Here is a 13270-nt window from a genome sequence, read left to right on the forward strand (position 1 = left end):
CTTTTCTCTGTGCTCTCTGGTCTGTATCTACAGAAATGTGCCCCAAACTGGGCACAGTGCTCAAGTGGAGGTCCCCGCAACACCTCCCTGAACCTCACACACAGATCCCATTCACCAATCCTCCCATCATGTTCAAAACCCCCGTTAAAAGGTCACAGCTCCCAAAAGTGGCATCGGCAAAAGTTGCAAATGCTTTCTGATAACCTCGAATATGTTTTCAAGACAAAAAGCAGGGAAGAAAATGCTGCTTGTGAGATGCGATGGGTCTCAGCGGGCTCTGCATGTCAAGGTGAGACCCATGAGGAGCAGAACCTGCCTGAGAATGAGCTGCAGCCTCCTCCCCACTCCATCCCTGCAAGACCCATGCGTGGACTGAGCTGCTATCGGAGGGGGCTGATGGCTCAGCACCCAGACATGCCAGGAACCCATCCCAGGCTGTAGCAAGGGCAGGACGGTCACAGCTCTGGCAGCTGCCTGGGTGGGTGTCCCTGCACAGCCACCGGGCCAGCACGCGTGGTCAAAGGTCTCGTCATTGCAGAAATCAAGCAGAAAGCGACTTTGCCAGCCCCTCCTTGCTACTGACGCACCCTCTGGGTAGGTGCTGGGGGGCGTATCTCCAACAGGGGCACTGAGTGCATCGAGGACATCAGGGTTTCTCCCTGAAGGGCCGCAGCAGGCTGAGGAGCATGCTGGGCTCCTGCTGCTCCCAACAGGCGCATATACACACAGGGCATGGCACCAGCCCTGCCTGCCCACCGCCAGCAGTGACATGAGTGCCAGCCTCGTGCGCCAGCTCACGGCCCCCGTCACGCCGACGCAAACCGTCCCTGCGTGCCACCGAGCCAGTGGGCACGGGAACACTCCTGCCACCGCCACCGCCGCCCTGAGGGGCTGCGGGAGGCAGCATGGCAGGTCCAGACGCTATCACAAGCACATTGCTCAGAGCCAAACCCCGGCAGCTGCCTGCTTCCCTGGGCAGGGGCTTCCTCCCACCGCCCCGGGGCAAGGCAGCCAGCTCAGCCCATCCCCGCCATAGAGAACCCATCGCACGGCAGGCAAACAGGTCGGAAAACATCCACTTAATGCTCTAATTTGTCTGTCACCCGAGGGTGACAGCGGCAGCAGCCCCAAGCGCCCCACGCTGGCTTCGGCAAGGAAGGGGGGGTGGCAGCTGGAGGCTGCCCTGCAGAGGAGGGCACTGCCCTGGGGATGGTGTGAACCCAGAACTAAAGGAGAATGTTTTGTTTTCAACTTCCACGGAAACAGATGGAGAAACTCGATATTCAACTAAAAGGAAAAAAACGTTGTCAACAGAAAGCTAAAAATAGGTTTAAATTGAATTAAAAAGAGAAAGAGAGAGAACAGAAAGTGAATGAATAAGAAACTAAAACACACCTGTGCCAGGAGTTGCATAAATGAATCAACAATATCAGGATGATCCCTGGGCCCTAAAATATAATAAAGATGTAACTTAAGAGAAAAATCATACAAACAGCAACTCAACATCATATAGTTATGTGATACAGAAAGAATTTACAAGTGAAAACAGGAGTGTAAGGGAGGAGGGGTGTGTGGGGAAGGGGATGGGCAACATGAGCAGCTTGAAGCAGGTTAAAGAAACAAAACATACAAAAAATCATGAAACTTGGAGAACCCAAGAACAGAAAGAAACTGCAAAGGAAAGGGTCTGAAGCCCCAGGGTCTCCAGCTAGCACCTGGGTGCTGCAGAGCCAAGGAGGAGATCTTCATGTCCTTGGGGAGGAAGAGGAGGAGGAGGAGCAGGGGCTAGCTGGGCACCATCTCCCCAAGGAGAATTAGAGCTTTTGCACTGTGGGGACTGAGCGGGTGTCTTCAGAGCACCATTTGGTCCTGGAAGATAACTGCAAGTGAACGACAACACCTCAGCAAACGCTTGACAGGCCCAGCCGGGCTCAGGCGTGCACATGCTTGTCACCAGCACCAGCTGCTCAGGAGCCCCTGGCACAGTCGCCCTCCCGCCCCGTTCCCAGATGCTCTCCGAGACCCTGAGTCCAGGACCCTCCCGGAGGTCTCCTCCAGCATCACCCTTCTGGGAGAGACCAGCTTGGTGCCCAGAGATCTCCATGCCAGCACCACTTGCCCTACCTTGGCATCTGTGCACAGACGTGTCTCGGCCCCTGCGGGGTCACGCGTCACCCCGTCTCCTGCCACCCGTGGGCTCAGGCTCAGCAGAAGGAGCTCACCCTGCCCAGGGCTGGCCCCCCACCGAAGGGGACCCAAGGGGTGGGTGGGAGCACGCAGTCCTGGGCACACAGCGAGCTGGACGGCTGCTTGCCTGAGCAAAGCTCACATCCAAGCGTTGGCACAGCTCGGGCTCTGTCCCCTCCCCTTTCCTCCTGCAGACATGCCCGCTGCTGCCCGGAGGCATCGCCGCCTCCCCGGGCGCCGAGCCAAGAGGGTTTCAGCGTAGACGCATCCACACGCCGCTGGCAGAAGCAGGGACCTGATCTCCAGATAAGCTCAGCTCACTTGCCAGTGACACCTTAGCGCAGCGGGATTTGCTTGGACCATGGTGTGATGATGAAGCTGGGGTCCTCACGCCTCCCCCACCTCACTAGAGAGCTCTGAGCCTTGTACTGGGGGGTGGCATCACCCTACCTGGCACCCAGCTGTGAGCAAAGGACAAGACCCCTTGGGGACCGCATACGAAGGTGCTGAAGAACCAGAGCCAGCGGCTCCAAGGTACATTTGTCCCTGTCATGGGGTAAGTCACCAAGAGGCTGAGTGAAGCCACGGTGTGGAGGACCCTGTCCTAACCCCATTTGCTTTTTGTAGGGCGGGCAGCAAGCCGAAGAGGGGCCCCTGCCCTGCGGGAGGATGCCAGCATCCTCAGCGTCACAGTGGTGACTCGGTGGCCAGCAGTGACTCTGAAAAGGTCAGTTCCCAGATGCTCACATACACATCCTCCTGCTCGTGCGAGGGCTTGACTCCTGGCCACTATGAGCACCACTGGCCCCAGGAGGAGCCCCAGGATCTCCCGGGGAGCACAGCCTCCCTGCTAAGCGGGACTGGAGCTCTGGCTCAACCCCTGCAGCACACGACGCCCAGCCCTGCTGCAGAAACAGAGCTGTCACAGCAGTCCAGTCTTGCCCAGGGGTTCCCTGCTTCTGCTGCCCTGCAGGGAAGGTACCCACCTTCCAGGGGTTGGGATGAATCCGAGAAACAGAGATGGCCCCATTAGCTTAGCTAGGAGTGAAAACAGCCATTCCTGGTAAGACGCCTCCAAGACTCCATGCATGCAACAGCCTGACAACAGCCCCAGTGCGAAGGAGAGTTAATCCCACGTACCTTGCTGGAAGAGGGTCAGCGTGACTGAGGTAACGAGCAAGAAGAGGGCCTTGATGGGAGGGAAGTGGGCAGGCTCGTGGGCAAAGATGTGAACCAGCTGCAAGAGAGAGAGAAGGACTGACGCTGCTGCTGGCCCTGCATGCCTCTGGCCTCCTGGGAGAGCGGCAGCCCCTGCCCCGAGCGTGGCTCCGTACCTGCCGGGTGAGGTCGATGGCAGAGGCCTGGGGGATGGTGCTGTACATCTGCCCCAGCATCTCGCACAGCTGAGGCACCATGGGGGCAAAATCATCCAGGAGGGTCTTCACAGACTTCTCAAAGATGGCACAGACAGACTGCGGGAGAAGAGGGCCCATGTGAGCAATGGGTGTCAGGAGACCTCTCCTGGGGGGACAGGACTTGACAGACGGGTCCCAAGGGAAGGAAGAGCTGGCAATGAGGATGGGGACCAGCCAGGCAGAGGGCTCAGACCTGCTCTGGTACTGGCACCCTGCCCTGCAGCACAGGATGCTCCCTGACACCAGGAAACACCCTTCCCACTGCTCCTGGAGCGTCAGGGGAAGAGTGTCTGGTGGGATGCTGCACCTGGGCATTACTGGACTAAGTGAACAGGAGAAAAGCCAGATGACATAGTTCCAGGTCAGAGCAGAGCTCCCCCATTAAGGAACACAAGGGTTCAGTAGATCCCATCTCCTTGCTGATAGCAGGGCCTCTCTAACTGGAGAGGAGAAGAGCTGATGAAGGTACAAGACAGACAAGAATGGCTGGATGCTGCTTGTGACAGCAAGCAGCACGGATCTGGACAACCCAGCAAGGCATCCCTCTTACAGGGAAGTGGAATTGCCTACAACAGGATAGCAGCATCACCCAGAGACCGTTCTTTGCTGTCCCCAGTTCAAGGCAGCAAGGACAGGCAGAGCCGCAGGCAGTACTGAGGAGGAGTCTGGTTACCTCCACCACCTGGGCATCATTCAGCCACTTGCTGAGGACCTTCTGTATGAGCTGGAAGACTTGCTGCAGAACCACCACCACCTGCAAGGAAAAAGAGGCACTGAAGAGAATTGGCCCTCACAGCACCGGGGAGGGGAGATTCAAGATTAAGCATGCCCTGGACTCAAACTTTCAGGCACCACTGTCCCCTCCCCTCTCCAAAGCTGGGCAGCTTTCTTCCCTGCTGAGGCAGCCTGGCACAGCTCACAGCTGCCAGGCAGCGCCCGGGCCATCCTCCAGAGCAGCACCCAGCCAAGAAGCATCCTGCAGGTCACCTCTGCCCACCTCAGGAGTGGTGAGATGAGCTGAAGGAGTTCTTTTAGCTGGAATGCACCAGCACTACCCTCTTCATGGTACACACTACCTTCCCCATTAACCCCCCCTCTCCTGGCACTGGTGGTGAATAGCGAGGCTTTGGCCAGGTTGTGGCAAAGAGCATAGAGCTACCGTGCTACTCACTGGGTTGGGTCCTTGCTGCACTGGCTGTTTCTTGACCTCGGTGCTTTCATGGTCATCATCGTGGTGGCTGATGTCTAGGGTGGTGAAGAGGTTGGAGAGCAGGCCCAGGATGTGGATGATGGCCAGCTTGTTGGAGGGATTGGGCTGCCAGGGAAAATAAAGTCAAAGCGTGACACAGACTGCGCAGCTCAACCACAGTCATGCTTTTGGGATCTTGAGGAACAAGAACTGCAGAGGCAATGTGCTAGAGAGGAGTTCCCTGTACTGCGTGCTCTCTCGAGCTCACATTCAAGAGTGCTGCTTCAACACATCAGCCCAGGGCTACAGCCAGCGGGAGAAGCCACTTCTGGATGGAGGTAGCATGAGGGCACTCACCGTTTCGTCAGCCAGCTTTTCCAGCTGCTGGATGTAGGGGGTGATCAGGGAGTGCAGGTTCTTCAGGATCTCCTCCACTTGCAGTGCAGAAAGCAGGAAACCAAGAGCCTGCATCAGCCACATGCATTGGCTCGTCTGGGACAGAGAGGAGACAAAATGGGGCAGGTCAGTGCCCAACCTGCCATCCTACCACACACACACTAGTTAAGACAGCTGCCAGGGGCCCAGACAGCAAAGCCAGGACCCCAGAGTGCTGCAGCGCCTGAGCTGCTCTATCTGGGACACTCTCAGTGCATCTCGTCGCAGGAGAGGGAGGAGCTCCCTACCAGCATGGCAGAACCCAGGGAACAGGCACTCTGCCACCAGCACCTGTCCTCTTCCCAGCAACCCCCCAAGGCAAGACCAGTTGGTGCCCAAGAGATCTCTGTGCTGGCACTACTCACCCTACCTCAGCTCACCATCCTTTGGTGACCTGTCTCAGCCCCTATGGGGTCAAAGTGTCCCACCCTCTCCTGGTGGCAGGCACAGCCTGGGCTCTGTCCCCACACTAATCTCGCTTCTTTCTCCTCTTGAAGACATGCCTGCTGTCTCAGCGTCCTAGGGCTTGGAGGGACTGGGAACTGCTAGAGTTAAGTCTCCCCAGGGGCTTCCCTCTCTATGGGAATGTACCCCCTGAGTTTGACCCCATCCCACATGCGGTGGGAGCCCAGCAGCGCAGTGAGAGGCAGCCAGCAGGTACTCCCGACCCTGCACAAGCTGGCTGTAGTGCTGAGCTCTTCTCTGGGGACAGCCCAACTGGCAAGGGCACTCCTCGAGTTTTCATCTAAGGACAACTAGGGGGTATGGGGGCAAGCAGCACCAGGCAGAAGTCTGAGCCCACCCCTCTTACCTTGTGAATCTGCTTCATCAACACCTCCTGCCGAAGGGAAGGGGAGAGAGAAAGAGGAGGGTGAGTGCTGTAGAAAGAGCCTGCCCTTCCAGGAGGCAGGACTGATGCAGGAGGTTAAGACAACCAACACCAGCGTGGGCACAAACAAGCAGCACGCACTCCCCACAACCCGCACAACCTGCCACAGGCAGGGAGCAAAATCCTTGTCCCCTAGTAAGCTCTTCCTCGAGCCAGCCCACGCAGCCACCCAGCAAGCGGAGCCCCTGGCTTGGACCAACCTCAGCCAGGGCTTCCTTACTCCAGTTCGGAGTCCCCCAGGCTTTAAAAGCAGAGACTCACGCCCTCCACCCACCAGCCCCTCTCTGCTCCCATGGACATCCTGGCAGCTCACTGAAGCCCAGCCCTCCTCCTAGTGCCTCGGGACGCTGAGCCCCATCTGCCTCAAATCTTGAGAGCCAAGAAAGACCATGGGACAACCTGCTCAAGCACTGCAGGGACCAGCTCAGTCTCCATGGAGAGGCCTGAACACCAGGATGCCCTCCAAGACGCTCAGCAGCAGCACCAGCTCCCTGGCAGGTGCAGAACTGGCAGGATGCCGTCCCCAGCAAGGCAAACAAAACCCTGGGGAAAGGATGGACACCCAAGTGCAACCCCAGTGGATCCCTTGGCAGTCGTATCTGCCGCTGCCTGCCATTTCTGCACTCGCAGCAGGACACAGGGCCTGCCACCTGCGTCCACTGGCCTAGGAGCAGGACAGATAACAAGTCCCCGATGCCAAGCAAGATGCCCTGAGCTGCTGCTTTGCGTCTCCCTGCCCTGATCCTTGGAGAGGAAAGGGTGAGCACATCCCAGGTCACCACCACATGTCCATCTGCATCCAGCTCCTACCTGTGACACAGCGACAATGTTGGCAGCATAGGGTGGCAGGTCGTACTTGCACTCCCGGCAGATCTTCTTCAGGGTGGAGACGCTGGAGATGGAGAGCTCAGGGTTGCCCAAGGCTTGGAGCACCAGCGGCAGCACATTGTTAATCATGACGGGGTGATCAGCCAGCCACTCCGACAGGGCCCCTGCGCACACAGATGGGATCAGACTGCAGGACTGCGCCACAGGCTCTTGCTCCCCACACCCTGGGGTGCTCAGCGTTGCTTTTCACTCCTGCTATTGCTGAGCAGGAGGGGTCTCAGAGCGGGTCCCCCCTCCCCAGCCCAGCCTGCACGCGAGCAAAGGCCTCACCGATAGTGAACATGACGGTGTCGGCAAGCTGCACGTTGCTGATGCTGATCCGGGGAATGAGGCCAATGAGCCCCGGCACCACGTCAGAGTAGTTCACATCGATGGTCTCGGCAATGGACTGGAAGCCATAGAGCAAGGCCTCCGTGTGCTGTGAGGGTGGGAGAGGCACCATCAGAGCCGTGCACTGACCCGATGCCCACCCCAGCCCCAGGCACTAGCTGACTTCATCACAGTGGCAAAGAGGCTGGTGCCTGGGCAGTGCTAAGGACAGGGAGGCAGAAGAAGACCTGTTCCTCCTCCTGGCAGACCCCAGAAAGCCTGCATGTATGCTGTCCTTGTCTTTATCACATCCCTTTGATCTCAACACTCTGTGGCGAGGATAGGTTCCTGAGGGGCTAGTAGCCATCAGCCTGGTTCCTGGGTCCCCTCGCTCACCTGCCATGTGGACGGCTGCTCCGTGTTGGTCAGGAGACGTCCCAGTTTGTCATAGAGGCTGCTCAGGAGCTCAGCGCCCAGCATCTCGTACACGTACATCAGTGTGTCAGAGATGTCCACCCTGCAGAGAACATGGAGGGTCTCCAAACGCTGTCCCCATCCCCTGCAGAGCACTCCACACATGGACACGTTACTTCCCCTCCCACTGCCAGGCAGGGCGCAGGTGCTGCCTGCATAAGGACACTGTCCCAGCCCAATGCGGAGCGCTACCACGGCTTCCCAGGCAGGGCAAACGGTGCCATTCCAAAACACCAGCTTGTTTCCATATTACCCCCATAGACAAAACAGCTCTTGGTGGAAGGAATCTCCTCCGTGTCCCTCCCTGGAGAGCCAAGGAGGGACACGGAGGAGATTCCTTCCACCAAGCGTAGCTCCTTCCACCACCCCATGGCTCTCAGGCTCCAGGGAGGCAGGATGCTGCCTGCGTCCTTGCCTGCCTGACGAGCAAACCCAAACCTCCCAGCTGTACCTGTATATCCGAAACTGCTCCTTCTCATCTGAAGACCAGAAGCCATATTCCTCATCGGAGGGGAACTGGGCTTTGTGCAGCAGCACATCCACCAGCTGAAAGTAGACAGGCCTGTAGACCTGCTGGTACACCGCCTGCTTGTCCGGCTCGAAGGAGAGGATGTCGTCCTGGTGGCAGGAAGAAACATACATCAGGTATTGCAGGGGAAAGAAAATGGAGCCAGCATGCCTGCTGCATGGGGGGCTCAGGGGCATCTCCCAGGGCTGGTGGGACCTGTCACACTTCAGAGGCTGCATCTCCAGCTCCCCAAAGTCCACCTGATGCCAAGCCCTTCTGCAGTGGCAGCATTATCTGGAGGCAAGATGCCAGAAGCCCCAGCAGCTGGGTGGAACCTTGGGTATTTGAGGACAGCACAGTTCCAGCGGGGTGGCACTGCCCTGCCGTGTCCTAGCCTCGAGAGCGCATAAGCCTCAGACCCTGCGAGGCAGGCTGGGATGGGTGCCCGGGGAGCACAGCGCTCTCCTGCCGGCGCCCCTCTCCTCAGATCCACCTGGAGAAGCAGCGAGGGGAGGTGGGAGCCTCGGCCCAGCCCCAGGCAGTGGAGGAGCTGCCGGCACGGCGCCGCCATCGCCCCCCTCCCTGCCCACGCTTAGCCACGCCGCATCGGATTGCGGAGGAATGGAGCTGGGGGGATGAACGGGGGGCTAAAAATAGAGCACGACGTGGCAGGGCTGCTGTCGGTGCAGGGAATGCTCTCCCTGGGAGACAGTCCCCATGCTGGGCAGCCACTAGCAGCCCCCAGCCCTGTCTTTCCTCCTCCAAGAGACCACGACTGCCATGGCAGCGGGGTCTAGCCCGCAGAAAGCCGACACGCACTCTGCTCCCTGCCTGCTGCCGGCGCAGCCGTGCAGTAAGGAGCTAAACAACCAGGTCTGCTGCTGGAAAAAAAAAATAAAAATTAGCATATGAAGTTTTAATTAGTTATGTTAACGAGGCCCTTAAAGGCTGGCTCAGAATTCCAAGTAAGACTGGGGGTGGAAAAAGCAAGCCACGGGGCTAGCATTTCTGAGGTATGTGCCCTGTGGCAGCTGTGAGTGCAGGGCAAGGAGTGGGGGGCATCAGAAATCCCTGGGGACCAAAGGCAGCCAGGCCAGACCGCAATCCCCAAGCACCGGTGCCTCCGTCCCTGGCCTGGAGCACAGGATCCCGGCAGGCTGCCCCACCATGGCCACTGACCTGCAGCGTGTACCAGAAGGTGAGCGTCAAGGAGCTGGTGGTTTCGTTGACGGGGTAGTGCCCGGGGATGCCAGTGCAGAACATGATCATGTTGACCAGGGCCAGGAAGCTCTGCCAGTGCTCCACCTGGTCCAGGAGGGCCCTGGGGAGCAGAGAGCACAGTCAGGGTGGCATCACTGCTGTGAGCCTGGCTCCTCTGCCCTGACACACATCACTGGGTGCCGGACAGGCCCTGGATGAAGCCGCACATGGGGAACAGTGGGCTGCTCCAAGCTCATTCCCACTCCTGGGGACCATCCCCAGCACTCACCGGGAGTGGTTCTCCCCCAAGGCCACAGCAATGCGGCAGATCCCATGCGACGTCTCCATGTCCCCGCTCTGGACTGCCTGGCGCAGCTGCTCTTGGAGCCCCAGCACAGGGGGAATGAGCTTCAGGAGGGTGTTCACGTACCTGCAAGCACAGCCTGAATCAGTGCCGGGCATCGCCTCATCGGCACCGGCTGCCATGGCCTCCATCCCTCCTGATGCTTTCCCAGGACTCCTGCACAGCTTTCCCTGCTGGAAGGCTGCTTTGTGCAACAGGGCATCCAGGAGCCTGTACCACTTACAGGGACTCTCCTCCCAGCCTGTGGCATCGGGATGAAAGCTGAAGCCCCAAGTACTACCTCAGCAGAGCCTCTGCAAGCGAAGAGAAGGGCTGAGCCAGCAGCCAGCAGCCCTGTGTAAATTCCCCACTGCACCACGGTGTGGGCATCGGCCTCTGCCTGCCCGAACCTGCCGGCAGGGCTGCCAGCAGCCCCCAGCCAGCACTAAATTGTCACTGCCATGACCAGCTCCGAGGGAGCTGTGCCCACGTGCTGCAGCGTCGGCGGGGACGGGGCGCGGGAGAAAGGCAGCGGGGGCAGACCTGCGGGCTCTTTTCGCCATGCTTGCAGCCCGTGCTTCTCAGCTCTGCAGGAGGGCAGCCAGAACTGCCGGTGGGAAGCCTCACAACTCTCCAGCACGGGCACATCCGAATTGTGCTCTCTGGCTGGGATAAAGTGGCAAGCCACCCTTGGCGGCTCCTACCCAGGGAAGATGCTGGCCCCACAGCACATCCCCCCCGGTCCCCCACCCTCCCGGGCTGCCGCAGCCCTGCGTGGCACAGCTCTCCCACATCACATCACGCACATCAGCCTCCCCTAAGCGCCGCTGCCTGGAAGTGATGGTAACCAAGGCAACGAGGAGGAGGCAGCCAAGGTGAAACGCAGCTCAGGGCCCCCGGAGAGAGGCCGTGCTGGAGGCTGACGAGCAGCCTGCCATTTCCCTGCCCGCCGAGGCGTGTTATCCGGAGCTGCAGCTATTCCGGGTGCTCCCCGCCTGCCCCGCCGCACGCAGGTGCGGGACCAAGGATGGTCGGAGCGGGAGCACACGTTGACGCCAGCTCTCCTGTGCCCACCGTGGGGAAGAGATGCAAGTGCTGACAGTAAGGCAGCAGCACGTCCGCCCTGGAGCAGCGTGCCGGCAGCTCTTGCTGTGGCTGATGCAGGAGCAAACAAAACCATCAATGCCATGAGCGTTGGGAGAGAGCCGCGCTGGTGGCGGCAGCTTCTAGGTCTGGGTCAGTGGGAGAAGACAAGGAATAGAGTGTCTCTGCCTCAGCATCCCCTCTGTGTGCTACTGGGGTTCACCCCCCCCCACCCCTCTTCCCCAGAGGAAATCATTGTGAAGGGGACAGGTATTTGTGTGTAAGCGATTTTCAAGCCTCTGATGCCCCATGAATGACGCCCATGGCAGCGTGGGAGCGCTGTGATAACGGAGGATTTGGGAATTCACCAGCATCTCTCACAGGGAACCGATGCTGCAGTCAGGGTCAGCCCAAGGGAGTTCACAAAAGGCACAGGGGACCTTGCACTGCTCCAGCGTAGGGCAAAGCCATCCCTCCTCCACAGCACGGGGTTAACACTACCCTAGAGATGTTTTTGCAACTTTAGGTGTTTATGATAAGGATCATGCTTCTGCTGGTTACCTTAAAATACTCACAATGCAGACGCCTAGACCTGAGATAGTTCTCTGGACTCCCTGCATAGCCAACAGAGAATTTGCTTCCATGCTGCAACTCGTCCCGTGTTAGTGAAGACTTCTAGAAAAGGTTGGGTGCACCTGAGAGAGTTGGGGTTGTTCAGCCTGGAGAAGAGAAGGCTCCAGGGAGACCTTATAACCCCTTCCAGTACCTAAAGGGGGCCTATAGGAGAGATGGGGAGGGACTCTTTATCAGGGAGTGGAGCGATAGGACGAGGGGTAATGGTTTTAAACTAAAAGAGGGGAAATTTAGGTTAGATATTAGGAAGAAATTCTTTACTGTGAGGGTGGTGAGGCACTGGAACAGGTTGCCCAGAGAAGTTGTGGATGCCCCATCCCTGGAAGTGTTCAAGGCCAGGCTGGATGGGGCTTTGAGCAGCCTGGTCTAGTGGGAGGTGTCCCTGCCCACGGCAGGGGGGTTGGAACTCAATGATCTTTAAGGTCCCTTCCAACCCGAACCATTCTGTGATTCTATGACCCATGTCCTGAGCGCCACCTTTCTCTGCTCACCGCCTATGCAGACGTAAGGGTCCACAGTGAGGAGGGAGACTCCTGCTCTAGGTGTGTTGTTTTATCTGGTCGCCCAAGAGCCATGGCCAAGTCAGCCAGAGCCAGTCTCCTCTCCTTCACATCCAGCACACAGCCCCAGGCCACCCCACCTACTTGGTGCTGGTTCCCAGCCCTGAGCGACCAGCTGGCACCACAGCCCTGACTGGGCACAGAGTTTGTTGTGTCCCTTCTCAAATCCCAGTGAACTGCAGCCTCCACAGCTCCCTCCGTGGGACCAGCACCTCCTCTGCCCTTCCCACAGCCCTCCCCCAACCACACCATGGTGCAAGGGACAACCTGCAGAGGGGAGATATGGGCAGCTCACGCAGAACAATCTCATCCTTCCTCATCTAAAATCTGAGCCACGTCCTGATGAAAAAACCCAACATACTAAAAACCTGTTTCTAATGAAGCTCTTGGAAAACTCCCCTAGTGCAATTCCTCTGGGCATTCAGCACCAGGTGCCAAGACCAGGAAGGGACAGGCTGGACACCAAGCAATCCCATCCAGACACCTGCGATCTGCCAGCTCCACCACTGCAGCGACACCCTGCTGCTTTCAGAGAGGCAGCTTGGCATCCGATGTCCATGCTCTGTAACTCTCACGGCAGGCACACACCATGTGGAAGTCCCTCTCCCCTCCAACACTACCTGCCAGGCTGCAGGAGCGCGGCCAAGTGCTGCGTGCCAGCTCTCCCCCTGCAGCACGCGCTGCTGAGCTCTCTGACCCGCTTAGCGGGGGGATAATCCTCAAACGAGACGGAAAATCCAGCCCAAGCCTCCTCTGCAAACGAGATGCAACAATATCTCCGTTCCTGCCTTCCCACGGCTCAGGACCTACCCACTGCCCCCACACACGGAGGTGCCCCAGTTCCAACTCCGGGCCAAGCCTCCAAGGTTTCTTCTCAGGTCACCGTATCCTAACAGAGGAGCAGCGTCTGGACTCTGGCAATGCCCGAGAGAACCCCTCCTCTGGGTGCAAAGGACTCCTACCCACCTGGAGGTAAGGAGATCAAACACTTCGCACCTACAAATCTCTGCTGCATCATCTCTAGTAACACCTCAGAGGCAGGAAAGCCACCCGCTGCTGCTCGCGGGCACAGAAATGGAAGCCACCAGCACAAGCGACTTACTCAAAAGTGAGGTAGTGCCACGGCTAGGTGATCCTTGCCCATGACGTCCCTTCTC

At 58.6% G+C, this 13270-nt stretch overlaps 1 protein-coding gene across 4 annotated transcripts in view; it reads right to left on the bottom strand.

The window, feature by feature from the left end:
- The window catches only part of IPO13 (importin 13), a 32426-nt gene that overhangs the window by 6302 nt on the left and 12854 nt on the right, over positions 1-13270 (bottom strand). For 2 of the 4 annotated variants that reach the window (XM_063343038.1, XM_063343039.1), the window contains exons 3-15: positions 9784-9924; positions 9474-9615; positions 8238-8404; positions 7709-7829; positions 7274-7421; positions 6926-7107; positions 6038-6064; positions 5149-5283; positions 4774-4917; positions 4276-4356; positions 3522-3659; positions 3328-3424; positions 1396-1448 (exon numbers count right to left, since the gene is read on the bottom strand). In XM_063343038.1, the coding sequence (XP_063199108.1) occupies positions 1396-1448; positions 3328-3424; positions 3522-3659; positions 4276-4356; positions 4774-4917; positions 5149-5283; positions 6038-6064; positions 6926-7107; positions 7274-7421; positions 7709-7829; positions 8238-8404; positions 9474-9615; positions 9784-9924 (1576 nt within the window). Of the gene's footprint in view, positions 1-1395; positions 1449-1481; positions 1881-3327; positions 3425-3521; positions 3660-4275; positions 4357-4773; positions 4918-5148; positions 5284-6037; positions 6065-6925; positions 7108-7273; positions 7422-7708; positions 7830-8237; positions 8405-9473; positions 9616-9783; positions 9925-13270 lie in introns of those variants that run through there. The other 2 variants (XM_063343041.1, XR_010072161.1) reach the window with 2 other exon arrangements.

The sequence above is a fragment of the Chroicocephalus ridibundus genome, chromosome 8 (genome assembly GCF_963924245.1).
Source record: "Chroicocephalus ridibundus chromosome 8, bChrRid1.1, whole genome shotgun sequence".
NCBI classification, from domain to species: domain Eukaryota; kingdom Metazoa; phylum Chordata; class Aves; order Charadriiformes; family Laridae; genus Chroicocephalus; species Chroicocephalus ridibundus.